General features: G+C 39.1%; 2 protein-coding genes and 1 pseudogene across 8 annotated transcripts; 1 reads left to right on the top strand and 2 right to left on the bottom strand.

Moving 5' to 3' along the window:
• Window positions 1–1,477: 1,477 nt before the first annotated feature.
• Window positions 1,478–24,636, top strand: LOC123976192 (leucine-rich repeat and immunoglobulin-like domain-containing nogo receptor-interacting protein 1). Of its 6 annotated transcripts, XM_046058122.1 has the most exons (6): window positions 5,461–5,706; window positions 6,267–6,422; window positions 18,690–18,739; window positions 19,193–19,272; window positions 19,413–19,631; window positions 22,170–24,636. In XM_046058122.1, exon 6 carries the CDS (start codon window positions 22,182–22,184, stop codon window positions 24,006–24,008), a length of 1,827 nt encoding a protein of 608 aa, XP_045914078.1. In that variant the 5' UTR covers window positions 5,461–5,706; window positions 6,267–6,422; window positions 18,690–18,739; window positions 19,193–19,272; window positions 19,413–19,631; window positions 22,170–22,181; the 3' UTR covers window positions 24,009–24,636. The 6 variants fall into 6 exon arrangements, 2 of the variants coding, with proteins under 2 accessions (XP_045914079.1, XP_045914078.1); XM_046058123.1 differs by lacking the exon at window positions 5,461–5,706 and adding an exon at window positions 1,478–1,601 and having other exon boundaries at window positions 19,193–19,631; XR_006826280.1 differs by lacking the exon at window positions 22,170–24,636 and adding an exon at window positions 19,787–19,974 and having other exon boundaries at window positions 19,193–19,631.
• Window positions 2,207–4,298, bottom strand: LOC123976195 (annotated as a pseudogene).
• On the bottom strand, window positions 6,693–15,706 carry LOC123976194 (procathepsin L-like). Of its 2 annotated transcripts, none has more exons than XM_046058126.1 (8): window positions 15,559–15,706; window positions 14,640–14,760; window positions 14,415–14,537; window positions 10,452–10,604; window positions 10,139–10,363; window positions 9,522–9,687; window positions 8,657–8,762; window positions 6,693–8,547 (listed from the first exon to the last, which is right to left on the bottom strand). In XM_046058126.1, the coding sequence occupies exons 2-8, from the start codon at window positions 14,757–14,759 to the stop codon at window positions 8,448–8,450; spliced, it is 993 nt and encodes a 330-aa protein (XP_045914082.1). In that variant the 5' UTR covers window position 14,760; window positions 15,559–15,706; the 3' UTR covers window positions 6,693–8,447. The 2 variants fall into 2 exon arrangements, with proteins under 2 accessions (XP_045914082.1, XP_045914083.1); XM_046058127.1 differs by having other exon boundaries at window positions 14,655–14,760.
• Window positions 24,637–24,914: the final 278 nt, after the last annotated feature.

Here is a 24,914-nt window from a genome sequence, read left to right as displayed (position 1 = left end):
TGAGCATTGTTTCTGACCATGTCCATCCCTTTATGGCCACCATGTACCCATCCTCTGATGGCTACTTCAAGCAGGATAATGCACCATGTCACAAAGCTCGAATCATTTCAAATTGGTTTCTTGAATGTGACAATGAGTTCACTGTACTAAAATGGCCCCCACAGTCACCAGATCTCAACCCAATAGAGCATCTTTGGGATGTGGTGGAACGGGAGCTTCGTGCCCTGGATGTGCATCCCACAAATCTCCATCAACTGCAAGATGCTATCCTATCAATATGGTCCAACATTTCTAAAGAATGCTTTCAGCACCTTGTTGAATCAATGCCACGTAGAATTAAGGCAGTTCTGAAGGCGAAAGGGGGTCAAACACAGTATTAGTATTGTGTTCCTAATAATCCTTTAGGTGAGTGTATAAACGTTTGAATGCATACACAGAACGAAGACTGTCATTCCATTGGAAGGATGTTGAGGGATCTCTTCTGGGCCAGTATGAACCAGAGGTATATCAACCTGTGATTAAGGTTCACAAGTAGATCCAGCTTTGATTTAAGGGATCACACAAAGAAAAAGTTGGGAATGACTGATTCACTTCAATTTTAAAAAGAAATTCCCCAAAGAGAGCCGGCATAATAAGGATACACACAAACAGGACATATAGACAATACATAAAACAATCAGCGGCACCACCAGGAATTTTGGGCCCCATGACAAAAACAATCGAATTGGGACCCCTCTGCACAACTGTTGTCACCACATCTCTAGGACCTAAATGTCCCGTCAAAAGCTTTACATAACTCTAATTAAAGGCTTGCATCTTCTTGTAGAGTACTAGCACAATATATAATAATATTTACTGCTGGTGATTTATACATGCAAGTCTGCATACAGTATGCAGTTCACTATTTGATGAAAGATTAAAAGCCACCATAAAAAATGTCCTTAGGGCAATCTCAATGTATTTTTATTGTAAAATTAAGAAAAAAAATCTCTTAACATTACCACCTATCTATAGATGTCATTTAACAGCCGTAAGTCAACCTAAATTGATGTATCAAACTGGATTATTTTAACATTGTCTGTAACTTACATGCAGGCTGAGGTAAGCTACTCACTGTTTCCAACTGTCCAGCATCCTGTAGGCCTACAGACAGGAGATATGGGTGGGCAGGAGGGTGAGTGTGAGCAAGCATTCTCAATATGACAACCCTTTCCATTATTTGGTGACTGGTACCCTATGCCTTTTTGCTATCTTGATTATGAAGAAGCCTATTACTCCATGTGTTGTCCACCTTTAGATGGCCTGTATTATAACAACATGGGGCGCAGTGTCAATGATGCGCTTTTTGTAGTCCATCTTCAGAACATTGTAGTTTCATCATGGCAGGAATAACCGCCGTCACATAATTACGTCGTCTAGAAAAGATTTTCCTAAGTCCTTATGAATTCTCCTTCACATTTTTCCTTGACCTCATTACGTTTTAGTAAAGTGGTTAGGAAAGGAGATTTTTTTTTACTTTTTGACCGCAGCCAAAGTACCATTTCCTTTGAGCAGATCTTGTTAGTTGCAGCTGAAAGAATCCAAAAGCGGACTCAAGGCAGGTTAGTTCACTCACGAACAGTTTATTGACAGGTTTGGAATGAGCAAAGGCGGGTGGCGTGGGCTTGAGGGAGAGAGCGGGCAGGCTGAGGGAAACCAAGCTCCAAGAACCCAGAGCGGGGATCTGAGAGAGGAAATACAGGCAGTCAGCGAGGTCACAGACTAGACCCACAAACTCTTTGATTTGGGCCTTAGCGCTAGTTACCACTGGTGGGTAAACGGACGATCTGGCGCTGACTGGAAGTTGAGCTGAGTCTTTGTTGCAGAGGTTGATTATGGAGACGAGCCTCAGGTGTGGAGCCCCGCCGGAGACCAGCCGCCCATACCACACACACACCCACCAGAGAGACAAAGACTGACAGGAACGATAAGGGAAGGGACGGAGGAAAACATGAGGGCAGAAGAGATGGCACAGCCAGATCATGACAGATCTACAGTCTTACACAAAGATAAGTGAAGAACCAACAACTGGCTGGCCTGCTGTACTTTTAACATTTGAAGACCAATGATCTAGCAGCTGCAGCCATTTGTTTGGGTAGAAAGGTACATTCATAAACTCTGGAATTGATAGTGTACCTCTTCAGTTATAAAATGAGAAATCCACAAGTTAGGGTTCAAAGTGTTTATTAAAAATTATGTCCCAGCTTAACTGTTGAGAAATGTACATCCAAAAATTTGATGGGGTAACAAGCATAGAGAGCGTTGCCACACTGGTTGCGTCTGTTCTGAGACATCTTTTTTTAGCCATCATTTCCATAGCTTAAACCCCAGCTACAATTAAAGCATATTTAGATCATAAAACAAACAAACGCACCAATAAATTAAATCAAGGAAACATGGAAATTTGAAATATAATTATTCCTATAATGCTGGTAATAAATATTTCACCTGTTTTTGATCAGCCAGTAGTCCTGTCCTTTCTCTGTGTTGTAGCCCACAACTAGTACTCCATGATTCACATTGTTGGAACATGTTGGGTCCTTGTACACACTTATGGGGTGCACAAAACAGTGTAGAAATCTCAGTCCAAGTTGAAACCAGACATTTACACAGATCTGAAAAAGGTTTAACAACTCACTTACTTACATCCAACTTATACAAAGATTGAACTTGTGTAGTATTATTTTGAAAAGGAGGTAAGGCTACACACCATGACAGTAGAAGACAAACTTGGGCTTGGACGCTCAACTGCTACAGAGATGGGACCAACAATAGCTACAGCTACCTTCAATGCAGATTCATCCTCTTCAGTAAGAAGACATAGTCCAAGCAGTTAGCAGCCTGATACTTTGGGTTATACTTGCATCGACCATGCTGAAAAGGAAAGTCAGGTACGGGGAGTTACTGATGTTGTTGTCGTCAGGAGTTAATCATCAAGTTTAAACTACAGAAGGCCCAAAAGACATTCAATTGACCTGTGTCTCAAAAGCTCACCGTGCCGACGTAGGGGTAGGGCTGCATCAGAAGCTACGCCATGGTTTTTAATGATGTATCGGAAGGCCCTTTCATGAAGCCCCCTTTGCACCAGTAGTTTCCGTATTTCATTGAACAATCCACCAGGTTCTGAGGACTGAGGGAAATCAGGACACCTGTAGTCTTCTTGAGTTGCCCTTCCAGAGCCCCAACTGCACTGAAGGCCCAACAAGAGCCACAAGAACCCTAGACGATAAAAAAGTGGCACATCATGAACTAAATGTAGACTGGATCTTCTGAAACTACAGCTGCAAAGAGAGAAGTAGTCCCAACGTTCTATGTTAATGTGAACTAATACTTTGGTTCAGTCTTGTACGACTTGCACCTCACCTGCGATTTGACCTCAGTTAACAGGCCTTTCTCCCTCCAGTCCAGTGATTGCGGTACAGACCTATTGATCCTGACAAAGTTGGCTGATGGGCACAATGGTGCCAGTGATCTCCTCAGTGGTCTACAAATGAATATACCATTGAATTCTCTCTGAATTCTAGGAAAAATGTTTGTGGTTGTCAGTCACTTGAGAAAACTTGTAAACCCAAAATACTGTGGTGGAAAGGGCAACTTTAGCCTTATCACCATGTCTCCCACGTGGTTCATTGCCAGCTCATAGGTGTGTAGGGGCTTTCCAGGTTATGGGCACTAATCATTTTCAAGTTCTCATCTCATATCCACCTGCGACTTAACTCCTCAATCTAGAAACACAGCATACAGTCATGACAGTTGATTTATCCATTACACTTAACAGATACCAAGAGGTACAGACTTGGTATATGATTTATAGGGATTCTACATGGAAAAGGAGACCAGAATTACTTCAAAACAAAATACATATTGCACTTACACAGAATTTAGGTAATAAGAAAGATAAGACAACTGCAAACAGATTTGGTTTACTGGCATATAATTAAAGGAAATGCACATGATTTCAGATATTCATACACTGTCAAACTACAATAGTTGTTAAAAATGACTAGGTTGACATGAGACCTCAGTTTTACCCGATGAGCATAGACTTTGTTATGCATCTTCTTCCATAGCGTCCAGTGTTGATCCAATTCTGAAGTGATAACGACTGCTGCAAATCCACATGTGATGGTGAAAAGCAGGCTCTGAAACATTTCTGATTAAGAAAAAGAAGAACCTGACATTAAACAGTGAAAGCAAATGGTTTTCAGAGTGATTATATCAGACTAATGCTGCCTTCCAGGCAACTTGGAACTGGGAAATTTCCGACCTCCAACTAGAAAAACTATCCTGGAACGCCACTTGAAGTCAGATTTCCTACTTGTGAACTCTGGGAAAAAATATGTACCCAGACTTTACGAGTAACAGCTGAATGACGTCACAAAACAATGTCAGCGCCCATGGAAGCACACATTGTAAATGGTAAACCATAAACTAAAAGGCAACAAAAAGTATATTTATTTATTGTGTATTTAAATTAAAATAACACATACTATACGATCATATAGTAAAACCTGTTCTGCATGTACATTAATGTAGAAATATGTTAGGCCTATTATGTAGCTGGCTACAGTAAAGAATCTCAAAGTCATCTTCTCTGCATAAACGTTATTGTTAAAAATGCCAAAACATTAGGAAGTGTAACCTACAACATTGCCTGACTTGAGGATTACCAACTGATGTAGCTAGATGGTTACACAGTTAACTAGTAACGTATAGGCTATTTATTTCAGTTGTTTGCATTTAAACTGCCATCCTTTTAATTAACACCTAAAGCACTGCTGAGGGTGCAACTGTGTGTACACTTTGTCACGGTCAGCCATGGTTTTCGCTCACTTTTGGCGTCATGCACCACCATGCACCTGGAACGCTTTGAGGTTGGAAGTGGGATATTTCAACTTGTAAATTTCCCAGTTCCGAGCAGTCTGGAAGGCATAAAGGCCTGGCCCCTGACTGGACAGCTGTAGCAGCTCTCATTAAAACACCACCAGCTGATATCAATTAACATTTAGAACCTGATTCATATGAAGATATTACTGAAGCAAAACAACTGAGCATGTGTGACAGTGGAACTTGTAGTTTTAGAAAATATTCAAGTGTGTCAGTAAATTTGAACTCACAAAAATGCACTGAGGAGTTGCAAACATGTAGATTTTTCTCTCTCCCACAAACAAAGAAAAGTTTCACCTTCTCACATTCTTCATTGCAGGTGCACAGATCCTATACGCTCACAGTTTTACTACAGTTGCTGCAGTAAATATGGTGCAATGCGAAGTCATGACCAAAATTTACACATCTGCGAAAAAAGTATATATATTCATGCAATGAGAGAATATTTTCTTAAAAAACACTTTTAGATTTTTTTTAAGAGTAAAATAATATCTTAGCAAAATGTGGAACAAAACTGATTTCTGCACCTGTAGAGCCAGGAGCATGCACTGTTCAGTGTGCAAAGAACTCTGTTGGCCAATCAAGGAGCTCCTTTGGCCTGTCCGCGTCTGTTTTTCCAAACCACGCCCACTTCCGTATCACGAAAGCCTCGTCAAGAAATAACAACTAGCAGCTTGGAAAGTAACGACATAAAGCTAAATTTGATGGATTTACGGTTAAACAGAGTGAAGAGAGATAGGAATCGTTAATTCTGAAGGACTGCTAACAGTTTGAATCAAGGTGATATTTGCTGAATAGGATGTATGCACCTGCAATGAAGAATAGGAGAAGGATGACTGAGAGAAAAAAAAATAAGTCCGCAACTTCTTAAGTATTGTCTACTTTGACTTCAGATTTACTGATACACGTGTTACTATTTTCTACAACTACAAATTCCACTGTCGCAGGTGCTCACTGTGTTTCATAGATTCAACCCATAGCCTACATTAGTAAAATGCACATTAAACAGTCAATATATGTACAAGCATGAAAATCAGTGAAGGCATGTTGTGAGTGAACTGATACTTGATAGTCTAACGTGAGCTGCAGGTGACCTAACCTAAGACCAACGACCAATCACCATGCTCACTGTACACATGCAAATCAGTAAACCTGCATTTTATGCCACTTGGGGGCAGCAGAATCAAGTTTACATATCGTCACCTTTAAGTAGATATGATGAAGTTTTTAGCAAACAGTTGCTTATTTAAACATCTAGCAGGTACGGAGCAGCAATATCATTGTCATTTGGAGTTGTATTTCTGGCCACCTGATGAGGTCCAACATTCTCTCTCTTTCAGCTCCTGAGGGAAATATCTGGCTTTCAAGTTGCCAAATTCTCCACTATGTTCACCAGCTGTCTGTCTGCCCTTTGTTGCTGATTGGGTAGTGTGGACACTGAGTTTATACAGCTACTTCACTGAAATCAGCTGCCTGCTGCTACTATGCTACTATTGGTGAGTGTGAACCAAAACATTAAAGTTGTGGGCTGGACATCTAAACTATGAGCTGAAACTATTATAAAGCTCTGTGAAGCCTATCCCATACAAAAGCTTAACCTATTTTAAAGGGTTTAAAAGTGAGGTCTGAGGGAGAAAAACAATAAAAATAAGATATAAGGTGTAGTCTGATGGTGACAAATCGTTTCCTGAACTCAACAGTGAACTTTTTGTATGCAATATTGTACACGTGTTAGACTGAAAAACCTTCACACTGACCACCAAGACTATAGAATCCAGAAGAAGTTTATTGTTCTTACCTATAATTATTTAGATCACTTTATTTAATAATAAAATACTTCTACTGCACAATAACTACTCCTACTGACAATAATTTCATTCCCATGTCACCCACCTTAACAAGCAAATAAGAGATATTTTATATTTTACTTTATACTTTCCTTATAATGTGCACTTAAACACTCCAAAAGCTAGGGCAGCATTTAAGTATACATGTTTAAATAACCACAACAAATATATAAAATACATAGGAAATATAAAATTACAAAAACATGTTTTAAAGGTGCAAACCAAGCAATCTTTTTCAGTTTAAAAAAAAAAAAGATGAGAACTTGAAACTGAAAACACTGATTCTTGAGATTTTGGCAAAAACCTGTCCCACAAAGAAAACTGCTAATTCCATTCCATTTAAATTCCAACATTTTCTTATTTAAAACAACCAGGTTTGATCATCTGAGGTTCTTCTGATTTTTTGACAGCCCAGTACCCACAAAATCCATTGTCCTCAGACAAGAGATTTCATTTCAATTTGATAAAAAAGGAGGAAAATTGTATTTTATATGTATATTATATTGGCCAGATGAAAGAGTACAGTGAAAAAACTCTTTAAACATAGAAGCAGTGAATTTCCAACAATATTTACTCTTATTTTTTCATTTCTCAAAATGTGTCCCAAGTTTTTGTCAACACCGTCAGATATTTATTAAAGAGCAGGCAACTATATGGTCAGCTATATTCCCGAGGACCCCCTTTCCACCCTCCACATTTATTAAATGCAACGGTCAAACAAGCTCCTGTAATTTGCAATTACCAAAGGTGTGGGAGACCACCAAAATCACCACCCATTATGATTGATATGACAATAAATAGTACCATGGCTTGTAATGTTTCATTGACCTCTATTTATGCTATATATCATTCCCCCTTTGTTTCTTCAACACATACTGTAGTTCTACAGTATTTTCTTACTATAATGTATCCCCAATGTCTAAAAATATAAATTCTCCTAATACACCAGACAAAACAGTTTGGGCCGACATACAATTCAACTCAAAAGAAAAGGACAAATTAATAGGCTACAGCCACCACCATCAGCTCTGTGTCACCGGCGTCAGATGGATCTTTCTTTTGTTTTTAAATTTATATGCTTACAATCTGTTCCTACAATGCAGTTGATATATTAAATTCTTGGTCACTTTGAAATAAAAAATGTGTTTTTTATGCCCCAAATTGTTATTTTGTATACTTAATGCTAATGATGAACGTTGCATGACACAATGATTTTAAAGCTCTAAATCATTATGAGACTAAATAAATAAGATTAACTGGCTTTTTATTGTGTCTGACGGTGTTGACAAAAACTAAATAAAGACAGGCAAAACACACATTTTATGAAAAAAATTACAAAATCTGGAGGTTGCACCAAAATTTTGCTAGATTGGTGAGATCTTGTACAATAAACACATAAGTTTAGATTTGTTAATATTACATTTTATTTATTTTCAAAATTAAAACCTCTTTTATCCAAATTCTCAAGAGTCTGTGAAAATCAAACCATCAGTGAGAAAGGCTACCGAAGCAGATAAATAAAGTTTATCAAAATAAACTTTATATTTTGACTTTCAGGACAGTGCCTGCAGTTGCGTTAGTAAAGATGAAAACAACACACATCTGATTTCTGATATCAAATAGATGAATGATATAACCTAAATTCTACCAAGATGATTCAGGTGACTGCCATTTTCACAGAGTAGGATAGACTGCAAAGCTGGCAATGCCACAAAGATTATTCTTGTTTCTGGCGATTCGAATGAAACCTTCTTCTCCCCACGCAGTTCCCCAGCTGCAATCACAAAACAACATTCCTCATTTTAATATTGGTCACAAATTTCTTTTCACATGTGGGAGTGACACATTTTACAGGTAAACGTCTGTAAAAGAGACAAATTCACCTGTTTTTCACAAGCCAGAAGTCTTGTCCTCCGTCTGTGCCATAGCCCACAACCAGGACAGCATGATTTATGAACCTTGGATTACAGTTGGGTACATTGTATAGACCTGAAAAATCCATTAGGGTAGTAATATTGAGAAAATAGTAATTGACAAAATAAATGAACAAATTGACAAAATAATCAGTAGTGTTACTGCTGATATCTGACAGTTAGAAATAATTAATTCCTTGTGTGGTTACTGGTTATTATTATTTAAGTTATGATTTTGGGAATGGCAACCATTTCATCACCCCAATAGCTAAAGTCTTGAATCAACTTAGATTTCAGTCATATATATGGAGCGTAGTGACATTAAAATTTAGTAAAAGACATAGTTTTGTAAACTATTTCAGTGCAGTGACAATATTTCACTTTTAAGACAATTTAACAGAGCAAATTATGTTTAACTGCAGAGTGGGGTCTTTATTCACTCTGAGAAAAAGAGAACTTAGAATAGAAGTTGTATAAAAAATAAATGTCAACGCAAAAGGAACACATACTGCTTTAAGCGTGATATTTTCCTAAATACCAGTTTTACTTTTTACGGATCAGAATTTTTGAAAAGTTCAGTATTAGATGGAACAGAGAATATCTGCAAAGCCTGAACTATTTTTGGCAACCAAAGTATAAAACATAACATACTATACATGTCATGCTATCATTAAATAGACAGATATGTCAAGCAACTGTTTTCATTCCTTACCAGTGTTTAGTTTTCTCAGGAGTGACTCAAACCAAAACCAGGATTCACAGCTGTTGTACTAACCCATCCCTGATCAGCTGACCTCTATTTTCATTAAGTCATATTCAAAGCCTCCTGCCTCACCTCCTCTGTAGAGATGAAAAGACTGCAGCATGGCATTTACGGCCACAGCGACCGGCCCCACTGATGCCACCACAGCCTGCAAAGTCTTCTCATCCCCTTTTGGCAGGATGTGGAAATTAGAGCAGTAGCCAGCCTTTCCTTTGACAGAATACCGACATTTCCCGTTCTACAAATGAAAATGGCATTTACAAAATATATTATGTATCACGATTTAATCAACTGGTAAATATTATGCATGCTTTTTGTCTTAAAGTTTTATGGTTATATAGGCTACCTAAGATTTTTTATGAAGTTGAAAAAAAAGGAAGGAAGGAAGGAAGGAAATAAGGAATTAAGTGAGTAAGGAAGTAAAGAAGAAAGGAAGGAAGTAAAGAAAGAATTGAGTAAGGAAAAAAGAAAGAAAGGAAGTAAAGAAGAAATGGAGTGAGTAAGGAAGTAAAGAAAGAAAGGAAGGAAGTAGGAAATAAGGAAAGAAGGAATAAAGTGAGAAAGGCGAGTAAAGAAAATAGAAGGACATAAAGTAAAAGTAAAAAAGAAAGCAAGGAAGTAAAGACAGAAATGAAGGAAGCAAGGAAAAAAAGAAGGAAATAAGAAAGTAGTAAGGAAGGAAGAATGACCTTGTGTTCATAGGGGTAAGAGCTCTCTGAATCGACGCCTCCGTTGCGGATGATGTAGCTGTAGGATTTTGAGATGTATCCTCCTCTGCAGCCAAGATTTCCAAAGTTGCCGCTGCAGTCCACCAGGTTCTGGGGACTCAGGGGAACAAGGAAACCTGTTCGCTTCTTCATCTGTCCCTCAAGAGCTCCCAAAGAGCTAAAGGCCCAGCAGGACCCACATAACCCCTTTAAAAATAGAGATGTTGTGTTTATTGCCACTCAATTAGATGGTACTCGGTTTAAAAGAGCTGTTTGACCTCAAGTCATTGCTTACCTGGTTTTGGACAGGACTGACCAGGCCGTTCTTCCTCCAGTCCACACTCTGAGGGATCGATAAGCCACTCACTTCCTTAAAAGTGCTGTTTCTGAAATGAATAGGATCCTCCAGCTTCAGGCTGTTCAGCTTCTCGTTGATTTCATCAGCTGTCTTGATAGAAAACAGAGCTGGTAAATTTATGAAATGCGAATTAAGGAAATATTACAATGTCAAAAGTTAGTGATGACCTCTTCATGGCGGTGCTCTTATCAACGTTACACATTTCAAATGGATATATTGTGTATTTACAGCAGTTTAAATATACAGTGAAATAGATTATTCTTCATTTATCAGGATACTCTGTGTGAAACACAGTAATCAGATTACTCTCTAGTTATCAGGTTACACTGCGCAAAACACAGTAATCTGGGTTACACTGTAAAACACAGTAATCAGATTACTCTCTAGTTATCAGGATAGTCTGTGTGAAACACAGTAATCAGATTACTCTCTAGTTATCAGGTTACACTGCGCAAAAACAGTAATCTGGTTACACTGTAAAACACAGTAATCAGATTACTCTCTAGTTATCAGGTTAATAAAAATCAGATTTTATATACACTGAACAAAATTATAAACACACCTCTTTTGTCATCATTCATCATGTGCTGAACTCAAAGATCTAAGACTTTCTCTATGTACACAAAAGGCCTATTTCTCTCAAGTATTGTTTGAAAATCTGTGTTAGTGAGCACTTCTCCTTTGCCGAGATAATCCATCCATCTCACAGGTGTGGCATATCAAGATGCTGATCAGACAACATGGGTATTGCACAGGTGTGCCTTAGGCTGGCCATAATAAAGGCATCTCGAAAATGTGCAGTTTCACTGTATTGGGTGATCCAAAAACCAGTCAGCATCTGTTGTGACCCCCATTTGCCTCATGCAGTGCAACACATCTCCTTCGCGTAGAGCTGATCAGGTTGTTAACTGTGGCCTGTGGAACGTTGGTCCACTCCTCTTCAATGGCTGTGTGAAGTTGCTGGATATTGGCAGGACCTTGAACACAATGTTGTATATGCTGATCCAGAGCATCCTAACCATGCTCAGTGGGTGACATGTCCGGTGAGGATGTTTTCATCTTCCAGGAATTGTGTATAGATCCTTGCAATATGGGGCTGTGCAATATCATGCTGCAGCATGAGGTGATGGTCATGGATGAATGGCACAACAATGGGCCTCAGGATCTCGTCACGGTATCTCTGTACATTCAAAATGCCATCAATAAAATGCACCTGTGTTCGTTGTCCATAACACATGCCTGCCCATACCATAACCCCATCGCCACCATGGGCCACTCAATCCACAAAGTTGACATCAGCAAACCGCTCACCTACATGACGCCATACACACTGCCGTCTGCCCTGTACAGTGAAAACTGGGATTCATCCCTGAAGAGAACACCTCTCCAAAGTGCCAGACGCCATCGAATGTGAGCATTTGCCTACTCAAGTCGGTTACAACGACAAACTGCAGCCAGGTCGAGACCCCGATAAGGACGGCGAGCATACAGATGAGCTTCCCTGAGACAGTTCCTGACAGTTTGTGCAGAAATTCTTTGGTTATGCAAAGTTTGTTGCAGCAGCTGTCCGGGTGGCTGGTCTCAGACGATCTTGGAGGTTAAGATGCTGGATGTGGAGGTCCTGGGCTGGTGTGGTTATACGTGGTCTGCGGTTTTGAGGCTGATTGGATGTCCAAATTCTCTGAAACGCCTTTTGAGATGACTTATGGTAGAGAAATGAACAGTCAATTCACAGGCAACAGCTTTGCTGGACATTCCTGCAGTCAGCATGCCAATTGCACACTCCTTTTAAACTTGCGACATCTGTGGCATTGTGCTGTGTGATGGAACTGCACATTTTCGAGTGGCCTTTTATCGTGGCCATCCTTACGCACACCTGTGCAACACCCATGCTGTCTGATCAGCATCTTGATGCCACCTGTGAGGTGGATGGATTATCTCTGCAAAGGAGAAGTGCTCACTAACACAGATTTTGACAGATTTGTGAACAATATTTGAGAGAAATAGGCCTTTTGTGTACATAGAGAAACTCTTAGATCTTTGAGTTCAGCTCATGATGAATGGGAGCAAAAGCAAAAGTGTTGCATTTATAATTTTGTTCGGTGTATATTTATTGTTATTAGGATTATCATGTAATTGGTGTTTTCTTTCTGCTTTAAAAGTTTGTGTTTCTTTAATACCAGAACTGAATTTGGTACACACTGTACTTATATACTGACTGTACTTATATAGCACTCAAAGCGCTTTTCAATATACACATCACATTCACACACATTCATACTATCTGCAACTGTACATCAAATGGAATTAACATTCAAACACACAGTCACAGCAATGTGGGGGTCAGTATAATTGCTCATCGACACTTTGACACAACGTTTCAATGCAGATTGGAGGAACTGAGGATGGAACCACCATTATTAGTGGAGGACCCACCCCAACTCCTGAGCCACAGCCTTACTGTACTTCATGAGTGTCCCCGATTTGCCCAGCCATACTGGATTAAATTAATCAGATTGTATAAAGGAAGATTATAGCTGCTCTGTAGGTTAGGGTTTACAATAAGCCACAGAGAGGGTGCTGGTTTAAATGCAGATTAACAGTGTTGGTTAGTGACATTTGTCTTGCACCAGCATAGGTCACTGAGTGTAAAATGCACTCTGCACAGGTGGGCACAGGTTATGATGTCAAGCATATGTCCTCTCATGCCCTGGGAGGGAGTGGAGTCCTTTAGGTAACATATTGAAGACAAGTTTGTCATGCTGTTTGTGTCCACCAGAGGTCTCTTGGATACATTCTTGTCAGTCTGGATGTTTACTTTTCTTCTACAGATGGGTCTTTTATGGTCGGCACAAGGCTACTGTTGTTTAGCCTGTTAGTGACTTATGAGTCATGGGATATGTATAATAATGTAAAAGCCAGCCAACAAACTTAAGGTTCAATAAAATGAAACTCTGATTAACATGTAAGGCTAACAATAATCCAAACAATTTACTATAATTAGCAGAGCAAAATAAAGACAATTTGTTGCTAAGGTGTGATGCATGTCATAATTGAAATTACAAATCGGTGAGAAAAAAAATATTACATTCCAGACTGTCTGATATAAACAAATCTGTGCAGGAGGGCTCAACATGCACCACAAAAGTGAGAAATGCAGTAAAGATTACCTTGGTGGAAGTTTCTTGATGTTTTCTACGATGACGATGTTATGATTTTTATTGTAATTAAAGAATACAACAGTAGTTTGATGTCTTGTCATTAAGCAGCTATAATTTGGAAGTGGTAAGCCGACAGCCTACTTTTTATTTTCCTCATCAATACAGAATTGGGCAGGTCACCTTAAACTAGATATTAAACCAGATATAAAATATGTAAAAGTATCGGTATTGGCAATACCAGCCTGGATATAACTTGGTATCGGATTGTAAAGGAGGTAAGTGGTATTGCACATCACTACTTGGTGGCAGCAGAGGCTGCTAGTTTCTGTTGATCAGAAAAACTACTAAATAGGTTAACATTTCCCTTGTTTTCTGTCTGACTGAGTCAGCTGTCCTGGTTTGAGGGTGGGTCTTGTAAATTTGCAACTGGTTTTGAACAGTATCAGCAGTTTTTCTGTAAACTGTGTTTCTCATAAAAACCTTCCTTGGTATTTGAATGAGCCCTGGACATAGTTTTTGGGTAATTAATGGAATTATTGCTTTGGATTTATCTCAGTCAAAGAGTACACTATCTACATTTCTGCTTTGATACAATCCTCTGCAGTTTTGTCCGTTAAAGCCATTTAAATGCTACTGATGAATTACTCCAAACTGTCTGTCAGGATTCAGCACTAGAATATTTAGACGAACTGTTTGCAGAGCAGGAGACTCAGACTGGAGCTTTGGAGCAGATTCCTACCATGTCAGCCAGATGATTAAGTCCCAATGTGAAGCTGTGTTTTCCTGCTGCAGCCTCCTGGTTGTGTCTCAACACCAACTGCATGTTCTTCTCCCACACTGCTCTCCTGAAAACGATCTCGGTCTGAAACAAAAACACTGACTGAATGATCTGATGGTGTGTGTGTGTGTGTGTGTGTGTGTGTGTGTGTGATGACAAAAAAGGGAAATTAAAGTTTTTTCCTACATGATTATCATAAACCTTGCTATGTTTGATTTTCCATTCTTCCCACACTTTATTTAAGGCAGACGAAGAGTGGCCGAGGACCAGAAAGACCAAGAGCAGCACAGCACACAAAATGTGCATCCTGCAAACAAAAAAAAACAAAACAATGTAATTCTTACTAGAACTTAATAATAATAGAGTAATATAATCAGTTAGTTGCTGATTTGTTGTTTAAGTCATTTTTAATTCCAGTTTTCCAATTTGTCACTTTTTTTGTCTTTTTTTTCCCATTGGTTGGACAAAATAAGCAATTTGAAGACGTCACGTTAGGTTATGGGAAATTGTGATGGACATTTTCCAGGATTTCATTACAATTTATAGGCTACTTAATTGTAAATGCGAGCTCAAAAATGAAATGCCCCCAGGGACTGATGCTGCCTCTAGATGAACAAGCTGACAAGCGTCCTCGTGAAATCTTTCAGCTGTAGAAAATATTCATATATGCACGTTAATCAACATTAGAGACTGTTAAATGTGCACAGTGCTTGCCTAGTCTAGTCTAAAACATACAACATACAACATAATATATTGCTTTTAAGAGTAAACACAGTCATGATTGCTGATACTCAACTGCAGAGAGCAATGTGCAGCCTGTAAAACTCAAATGTGAAAGCTAGATAAGAATTTAAAAAGCTTCAGGCTGTTTTCTAGCATTGCAGACTTTTTAAAGGCTATGTCAATCTCAAAATGGAGACATTAACCCGTTTCACTGTAATCTCTGAGCTTCTTTCTCAGCATATCTTTTCTACTCTCTGATAGCTCATTTATCCACACGGTGTAGCCATTAGATTTGACAAGCAGTTGATCTCAACTTAGAATATCAGCCAAACAGTCTGAATGCATTATTATATATCTAGAGAGAGAAATAGTTTACATTTACCTTGTTGCAGAATAAAGAGCAAGGCTATTTTGTCCCGGCAAGAAAGTGCACACGTTTTTAACGGACCAGAGAAAACTTCACACTTAAAAGAGGAAGTACAGTTTCCTCATACACACACTGTTGTTTTTTTTGTTACTCTACTCTGTCTTTCAGTGAATCTGCTGTCTGGCTTGTCATGTGAGTCTAATTTACAACCAGCTGCAGTAGCTCAAAATACCCTTCCAGTACCTGAGGTGGAAGTGACAAAACGTACGATAGAAGTACATGTAAATGAAAATGCTTGTGGAGGAAAATACATGTAAAACAAATCAACTTTGGAGAGAGATATTTAGTGAGGAATTGAGAAAGAATGTGGCAAATCCATTGATGATTTGTGATAATGAAACTGTGATAAACTGATGGAAATAGTGTAGTTTTAACCATCTATCACCATTTTCTAGTTCCGTATTAATCACTTCAATACAGAATTTTGTTTGACACTGACACATGGGCTGAGCTTGTTATTTTGCAAGAACATTAAACCACGTTAACACTTGTGCTGACAGAGTCAGACTGAGTTTGTGATGAGAACTGCAGTGAGTTTGACCTTTGTGAGGAAAAGAAACTTCACAGCATTAAGGTTCTTCACTTTTAGACATACTGGATTTATAAATAGGGACAGTTTCGTTTTTGGGATGGATTGGAGGTTGGGGGTGGTTTAAGTTTCGGTTTATTCTTGGCTAACGTTTGTTGCTTTATTGTGTGGATTCTTGTAAATTCTTGCCCAAAGGTTCCTGTTTGTGTGAGACGTTGTGGTGTGAAGTTGTAATTGTTGTTTACTTTGCTTTAGTGTCAACCTCCTCCCCCGTGTCTCATATTTACAGCTGCTTCTTTGTGTGGATATGTTAACACATACGGTAAAACAAACAAATAAACAACAACAAAAAGACACAAAATGCACTTTAATCAGGAAAAATCAGTTTATTTATTTCTTTAAATTAAAATGTTTGAATGCAAAGTTCTTGCTGTTGATGATTGTGCCACTGATGGAATATACATTTTTAAATAATGTAATTAAAATTAATCTTTTGTAAATTTTTTGTAATGTATAAAAACATATGCAGCTACACTTTCCTTATTAGATGACAGAAAGAACTAAAGAACTGGTGTGCTGGTGTATTGTCTTTGAACAAAACGTGAATAAGTCAGTAGAGACAGAGCAGGTTGTTATTGTTGTTATTATATATTATGGTGTTTATTACAGTATTTAAATAATTGCATGAGAAACTTTGTGCACCCTGTTGGCCTATAGGTCTTTAAAGGAGTGGTCCAACATTTTGGAAAATGTGCTTATAGACTTTTTTGACAAGAGTTCGATGAAAGATTGTACTTGTACAACGCTTGAATGTTAAATAAGAAGCTACAGCCCACAGCTGGTTAGCTTAGCTTAGCATTAAGATTGGAAACGGGGAAACAGGTTGCCTAGATCCATCCAAATGGTAACAAAGTCTGCCTACTGTATGTGTTGAACTATCTCTTGGCCCAGAGCAGTGTCCTGTCATCGCTTAGAGGTTACAGAGACTTCAGGAAGTTACTTCACCAAGCCAGGAAATAGTCTGACATGTAAGCCCTCTGCCACTGAGAAAAAAGAGAATTTCCCACAAACACTGCAGCAGTCACCACAGCAGGGAGCAGCAATGACGACACACTATGATGATAAAAAGACAGGATATTATGCAATTAGGAGCTCTGATTTGGCCGAGGCTGTAATTGGCGCTATCCTCCTCCTGTTGGACAGAGATTCGCTGATGAACGCAGGTTCCCTGAGGCACCAGATGGTAAGGTCCTGACTCAGCACCGGCTCTTCTTCTGTGGTGATCACGCACCTTTTGTGTCAACACACCTCATAATGCTGCAGCTGAGCAGACTGGCAGGGAATTTTACTCAAACACCTGATTGTTTTTTAAACTCTAATTTAATCTGCAGTGAGTGTTTTGCTAATTAAACAATAAGTTGTTTGAAAAATACAATTAACGAGGGGAACACTGTGGGTGTAGTGAGCGGCTAAATCCCAAATGTAGAACTGCACAAATAAACTGACATCTGTTATTTTTATGAAGCCTTCAGTCAATTATTCAAGTCTTTTACAGACATGGGATGAGATAAGAGATCATTCAGTCACAGAGGGGAGAAGAAAAACAACGTCGAACCAAACCAAGATAATACTACTGAATTACTAATTATTATTGTGATCCTAGAACCGAATCAGCTGATGTGTTCTAAAACACCATTTGTATGCAATGTCAGTGTAAGGAAATGGGGCCGCTGAAAAACACAAGGATTCATGCATTTCTATGGATTGTTGTCTGATCATCCATTGAGTTTATTATTGACAGAGAATATGTGTCACTCTTGTTGGACCTTGTGAGGGAAATCTGTGAAATCCAACCCTGCAAGTGTGGCTAAAATGACATTTCATACTTTTGTCTGGTAACCAGCATTTTCTGTGACCCCAAACTACAGTTTAACCTATTGTGGTGAGGTTTAAACTGATTAAAACCACAACAGAAACATATTCACAGACTTAATCAACTTCCTCACTTAGTAGATCCTTATCCTTTTCTCAGCCTGGTCCCCAATTTCAGCAGTCTCTCTAACCAATCATACTTATACTACTGTACCCTTGGTGTACCCACTACATCCTTAATTATGTAATTTATGTGTAATTTAGCTGTAAAAGTTAAATAAATGTGTGACTATTCATTCATAACTTGTACTGCATAGGCATTGCGCGTTAACCTCTTGTTTTATCTGATTAAATTTTCATTTCTCTTTAAAACCCCAATTTTTATGTGTCTATTTTTTTTGCCTTAAGTTTCTTTTGTGTGGTGTATTGTATCTTTTTGTCTTACAGTATGTTCAGCACTTTGTCTCCTTGATGTTGAAACGAGCCACACAACTAAACCTGCCTTGCCTTTCTTTGCCGTACACTGTGGGACTTTATACCATCTGTAGTTATTTCCACAATGTTATATTGTTGTGTTCCGTATTTCATTATCACTTACATCAATATTAATATTAATGTTGTTGTGTATATGTGACATTTCCCCTCACTTCAGTACATTTTTTATTTCCTGCTTTTGTTTGATGAGGAACAAGCCGAGCTGGGAGTCTGATGTGAACATCAACAGAGAGAAGCTGGGTGAGTTGCCATATTGGCATTCATTAATACTCACAGCCTAAAGTGACTGGAGTACACATTCAGGGTCATAGCATACTCAATTGCATGCTACAAAACCCTTCTATGTAGTAATTGTGTCTCATGCACCTTTTAAGATATGGTTGTTTTTTTTTATTTCACATGCTCCCAGTGCCACCGTTCATTCAGGAAAGTTTTGTAAATTTGTCTCAGCGACGTAAGACATAACAGAGTTCACACATTAGGGTTTATTTGAATATACTGTATATATGTGTGTATATATATATTTTTTTTTTTTTACACATCACACAGTTAATGTTAAGACATGATCCTGAAAGACCATAAAGCTGAAGAGATATTCCTTTATAAGTGTCTGTGCTTCAATTTATTCCCATCTGGTGTTGCTCCTAAATCTCTGTGTTTGGCTGACCTGTGTGCCTGCCTCCTGTCATCCAGTGCAGTGTGCTGGATCGAGTCCAGGAGCTAGTGCATATAATCCCCCAGCATGCACCAAGCACCCGCGCGTCCAGAGCCAGGTTGTTGTTGCCATGAGGACAGTGAAGCAACAGGGGAACCGAGCTGCAGCAACGCGCTTCCTCCGGAGGTTGAATATTTCAGAATGGGAGGATGAAGCGATCCTCTGATGATATGTCTGTCTGCCTCTCTCACATTCCAGGTTTCATTTGGATGTACTTTTGAGCAACAGACAGTTTGGAGGTGGACCTGATACACCAAAAGAGATGTACTCTGCTCTTTGAATTCTCGTTGCTTGTATCAACAATTTATCCAGAGGCCATTTCAGAAAAAAAACACTTGCTCTCTTGTGTGTTTTTTTTACTGCAAAATTGTGAAAACGGAGCTAGCACAATGACAAGCCCTTCAGACTGAAGAGACGGTGAGTTACAATACTTGATTTTCATTTTGTCCCCCACAAGATTACTATAATACTGAGCCTTTTATAATACCAGCCATTGTATTTGAGCTCTTGAAGCTGTCAGGCCACAGTAAATAACTGCAATTTCACCTTTTTACGCTATTTTCACTCTCTAGAATGTGCGCTCCCAGAGGAGTTCAGGAGGAGTCAGCCTCCATCATTCACTGCTCTGGGGAGCTGCTGTCATCACCAGCAATGAGACTATACAGTTTTCCCCAGATCCATACCCATAGCTGTGTCGAGATGAAATTACCTCCTTTAAAAATGCGATCTTAAATACAGTAAGAGGTGAAATCACCCTGATTCACTCAGAGTGTGTCTTTATTTGCTGAGATATTAGACTCTCTAGGTGGAGTTTTCTAGGTGACCACAAGTTTAGTGATTAAGTTTAAAATCATGAAGGAACGTCACTACGTCATTATGTCACAGTTGGTTGGTGTGTTTTAGCAAACCATACTTTCATGACCTGTTCAACCTTGGTCATTTTTACAGACTACTTGCTTTGCATGCTCTCATTCTTGTTTTTCCGTTAAAAGCAATGATGTCTGTTTACATGGTCATATGGCATGTCAGTATAAATTGTTGCAGCAATTATTTTTGGAGTTTTTGGGCATTATGTGATTACTGATCACAATCTGACTGTAACTGGGCATTTTATTCCCAGTTACAGTTACACATTTACAGTTACATTTTCAAGCAGTGTTATGCAAGAGTTAGACCTGGACATACTGTCCACAAATATATTTTCCTTTTACTTCCCCCTAGTGGTGGATTTAGCAGAGGTTCAAATGAAGTGAGAGCTTTCGATCTCGTCTGTAGTGGCAACCATTCCCTGTGACATTTTTGTCACATTATCATAGTCCCAGGGTTGAATTAAACCCCTCTCACTCTGGATCTGGGCATCAAGAAATAAACTCATAATGTAAAATGTGAAGTTCAGACCTTGTTCTACCTTTTACTGGAGCCAAATAGTGTTTTTTTGTTTTATTGTTTGCTTTTTTAAAAGTGGCCATATTTGAGGACAAGCACAGATATCACAGGAAATATGTGAATATTACTTATATTAAGTATTAAATCGACCAACTGTGAGCATATTTGTATTGGGTGGCTACACAAACCTTCCTCTTGTGACATTAAACGTTTTATATATCTTAGATGTTGCACCTTACAGGAAATCATGCAAAAGGAAAAAGACCAAGAGAAAAGCAATATGATCTCTGCTTCACTGGGTCAGATCACTCTACCCCTTCAACAAAAAAACTAAATCCTATAAAGTTCAGGGGTTTTGTCCCAAAACAAATTCACATTAGCTATGAGAAATATTTAGTCGTAAAGACCACCAGACTTCCTTGCCAACATTTTGTTGCTAAAAGTTTTTACCTTGTTTTCCTGTTGAATCAGTCTGCGGTATAAATAACAGAATATTAAAGACTGAATGTAATAAATGCCGTGAATATGTGCTCCTGTTTAGCCCAGAGAGAGATGATCTTCATAATAATGGAGGGGACACAGCATTAAGTCTCATGCAGTACAGGTTTAAAATTTTTCCCTATTCCTGCTTTCAAACAGCATTAATAAAACAATAAAAGATTGGGTTGACAACCTGTTCTTGTTTTTTTTTATATATATATTTAATCATTCCTGTTAAAGCTGGCAAGTATCCACAGGACAGGAGCATCTTTGATGGGGGGTGAAAATAGTTTTAGTCTACAACAGCAGCCAGCTTTTATTTAACTATGAGTTAAGTCAAGTTAAGTTTTATCACTGCAGAGAATATCACCCTCAGCATGGGGGGTTATTCTTGGCCTTTGAGAAAAATAATAATCTCAAACTCAAGGCCCACTTACTATCTTTGAGGAACTTTCAACTGCCTCTGTTGGTGGTCTGTAAATTGAGGTGGCTTAGGTGTATATGTGTCAGGGAGATAAAAATAATTTAAACCTGCAAGAACAACAGTTCAAGTGTGAAAACAGCCTGACTGCTTAATGAAGGCAAAGAAAATTGAAAGGAAGCGAGCAAGAAAACTTTATTTATATAACACAACAGAAGTTACAAAATGCTTTACAGGAAGAAGACAAGATAAGAGAGGACGGTCAAGAAGAGAGAGGAGACTATATATATAGTTATAGTTATTTGGCTTGTCCGAGGCTGTTTCAGGATGGATGACACCATTGATACCTCTGTAGCTTATGGTCTTGGATTATTGCAGCACTATAAACAACATAAATATTTAAACAGAAAGTCATTGACATTCACGGTTTGAGAAAGATGATTCAGCATCACCATCTGACAACCCTTCCTTAGATTTCTGTCTTATTTCGTCTTCAGTATCTGTAAGTCTACAAAGAGAGGACCCTCTGTGAGCAGCTGTCTGGTTGTGAAAATCAACTTCCTGTCAACCAAAGTCACATTTCTCCCATTTTTACTGATGAGATGTCAGTAAATATGACCCCTCTCTCTCTCCTTTCACAGCTGTCTCTCTAACTCTCTCACACACAGGCAGGCCACCAGATGTTTGAAGGGATTGGCGTCCACCGATGGCTGTGCTGGGGAGCTCTCTTCCTGTTGGCTGAGAGGGTGTCATTAAGTTCTGAAACTCCCTGCCGCCCACAGCCCTGCCGCTGTACCAATATGCTGCTGGAGGTGAACTGCTCTGACGGCCAATTCACCACAGTGCCCGATGGTCTCCCACAAGACACTAAACTACTAAACTTAACACATAATAAGATCAAGACTTTGGTGCATCAGCAGTTCCAGACTTTGACACGGCTTCTGGACTTGGATTTGAGTGACAATATTATGGTAATAATTGAAGTGGAGGCGTTTCTCGGCTTGCAAAGTCTGATAACTCTGCGTCTCGCTCGCAACCACCTGAAGATTATTCCTGTAGGAGCGTTTGCTGGTTTGCCAAAACTGAAGTTGCTAGACATAAGCGGCAATGAGATCCTTGTTTTTCTAGATTTTACCTTCCGTGGCTTGGCTGCTCTGCAGTTTCTTAAAGCAGTGGGTAACGACTTTGTTTTCATCTCTCATCAAGCTTTCACTGGCTTAACCAGTCTGCAAGAGCTGCACCTTGACGGCTGCAACCTCACCGCTGTGCCGACAGAGGCACTCACACAGCTTGGTGGGCTGAGAAGTCTTCATTTTCACCGACTGGGCCTCACCACGCTGCCAAACTACTCTTTCCGTCATCTAGAGCGTCTCAAGGAACTTGTCATTTCTCATTGCCCCTGGCTGGAGACTCTGTCAGGAAACAGTCTTTTCGGCCTAAATCTTACATCCCTCACCATTATACACTCTAACCTCAGTGCTGTCCCGTACATCCCTTTGCATCATCTTGTATATCTTGTATATCTTGACCTTTCTTTTAATCCAATCACCTACATTCATGGGAACCGGCTTGGAGACTTGCTCCGGCTCCAAGAGCTCCGTCTGGTGCGGGGATCATTGCTATGCATTGAAATCGGAGCCTTCAGGGGCTTAGCACATTTCAAATTGCTTAATGTGTCTAGAAACCTCCTCACCACACTCGAGGTGGGAGCTTTTCATTCAGTGGACACCCTAAAAACTCTGGGACTTGATAACAACCCACTAGCGTGCGATTGCCGTTTGCTGTGGGTTGTGCGAAGACGACTACATCTGGACTTTGGTGAAAATACGCCGACTTGCACTACCTCGGTCCAGTTGCAAGGCTGGAATTTCCTAGACTTTACTGAAGCTGAGCTCCCAGGCCTGCTCGCATGTCAGCAGCCTCGAATTCTGAACCGCAAACCTCAAGAAGTGAGAGTAGATCAGGGACACACGGTGATGTTTTATTGCAGTGCTGAAGGTGACCCTCTGCCATCTGTCACCTGGCTAAACCCACAGCTAAAACCTTTATCACCCATTGGTAGAATACGAGCTCTCTCTAACGGCTCGCTGGAGGTTCGCTATGCTCAACCTCAAGATAGTGGCACTTATCTTTGTGTGGCATCTAATGCGGCAGGAAATAACAGCCTATCTGTCAGCCTGCATGTCCGAGGCTTTCCATCATCTTCTAAAAACCCCTTTCTTCTTAATGGCTGGTTTGCCTTTCCCTCTGCCTCTCCAGGTGTAAATGAAAATGAGCAACTCCCATTTGATGTCAAGACGTTACTGATAGCAGCAACCATTGGATTTCTCTCATTTTTCAGCTCTGTGAGCATATGCTTCATCTTCATGTTTTTCTGGAGCAGGAGTAAAGGGCAAATAAAGCACACGGCCACAATAGCATATGTGCCACGAAGCACCATGTCAAGTAGTAACGGAGGGACAGGGAACTATATGGAGACAGGCAGGTTCACAATGAAACTAATATGAGTTATACAAGTTTAAAACTTATATATATCCCCATTTGGTTTGACTTGGTACATTAAGGGCTTATAAATTGCAAAATGTAACTTCTCAATTTAAAGTATTGAATTTTGCATGTTAACTTGTATCCAACAGCGGCTGTTGATTAATTCATTTAAATGTGAGCATGTTAGCAAGTGCTTATGTTGCTTACATACAGTACATAGCACTAGTATTGGTCCTTCAGACATTAAGATGATTTAAAGTTACATTTAGGAACATCTAACCAAGAGATACATCATTTATGAGCTTTATTTTTCATGCCTCATGTCTCTTTTATGAGACAGAAGCTCCACTAAAACATAGTCTGAATGTAAAGCAACCAAAGTAAGCAAGCATAATGCATGTGATATGTAGAGATGTAAATTCTTCAGTTAATTGTTTGTTGCTTATATTGCCCTGGTTGAAGTTTAGGCCTATATATAGAAGCAAGAACTTAGTTTATAGGCTCGCCTGGTTGACAAATGGTTTATTTGTTTGTTTTGTTCATTTGGTTTCTGAAGAACTGATTAAATAGTAGACTTATTCATTAAAATACTCATTATTAACATGATGGATGATAGCTATGAGATAACTAGAAGATATAATAGGAATGTTATCCTTATATTAAGGTTAATGTACACAAAACTTTCATGTATATAGAATGTAATTTCTACTTAATTTGATTTTTTTGCTTGTATTCTAATATTGTCAAATTAATGTACTCGTTATTTTATGGATGGTGTGGAATGTATGTTTTTTCCTTTATACATTTGCATTCTAAAAAACATAAAATAAAGTGATTGTGCTTTCAAATAAAGTCACTTTACATTTTTTGTTTGGTTCTTGGTCCGAAATATACATGGGTTACATAAGTAGCAGAATGCATTGTGT

The sequence above is a fragment of the Micropterus dolomieu genome, linkage group LG09, assembly GCF_021292245.1.
Source record: "Micropterus dolomieu isolate WLL.071019.BEF.003 ecotype Adirondacks linkage group LG09, ASM2129224v1, whole genome shotgun sequence".
Taxonomy (NCBI): Eukaryota; Metazoa; Chordata; class Actinopteri; order Centrarchiformes; family Centrarchidae; genus Micropterus; species Micropterus dolomieu.
This window is presented reverse-complemented; position numbering and strand designations above follow the sequence as displayed.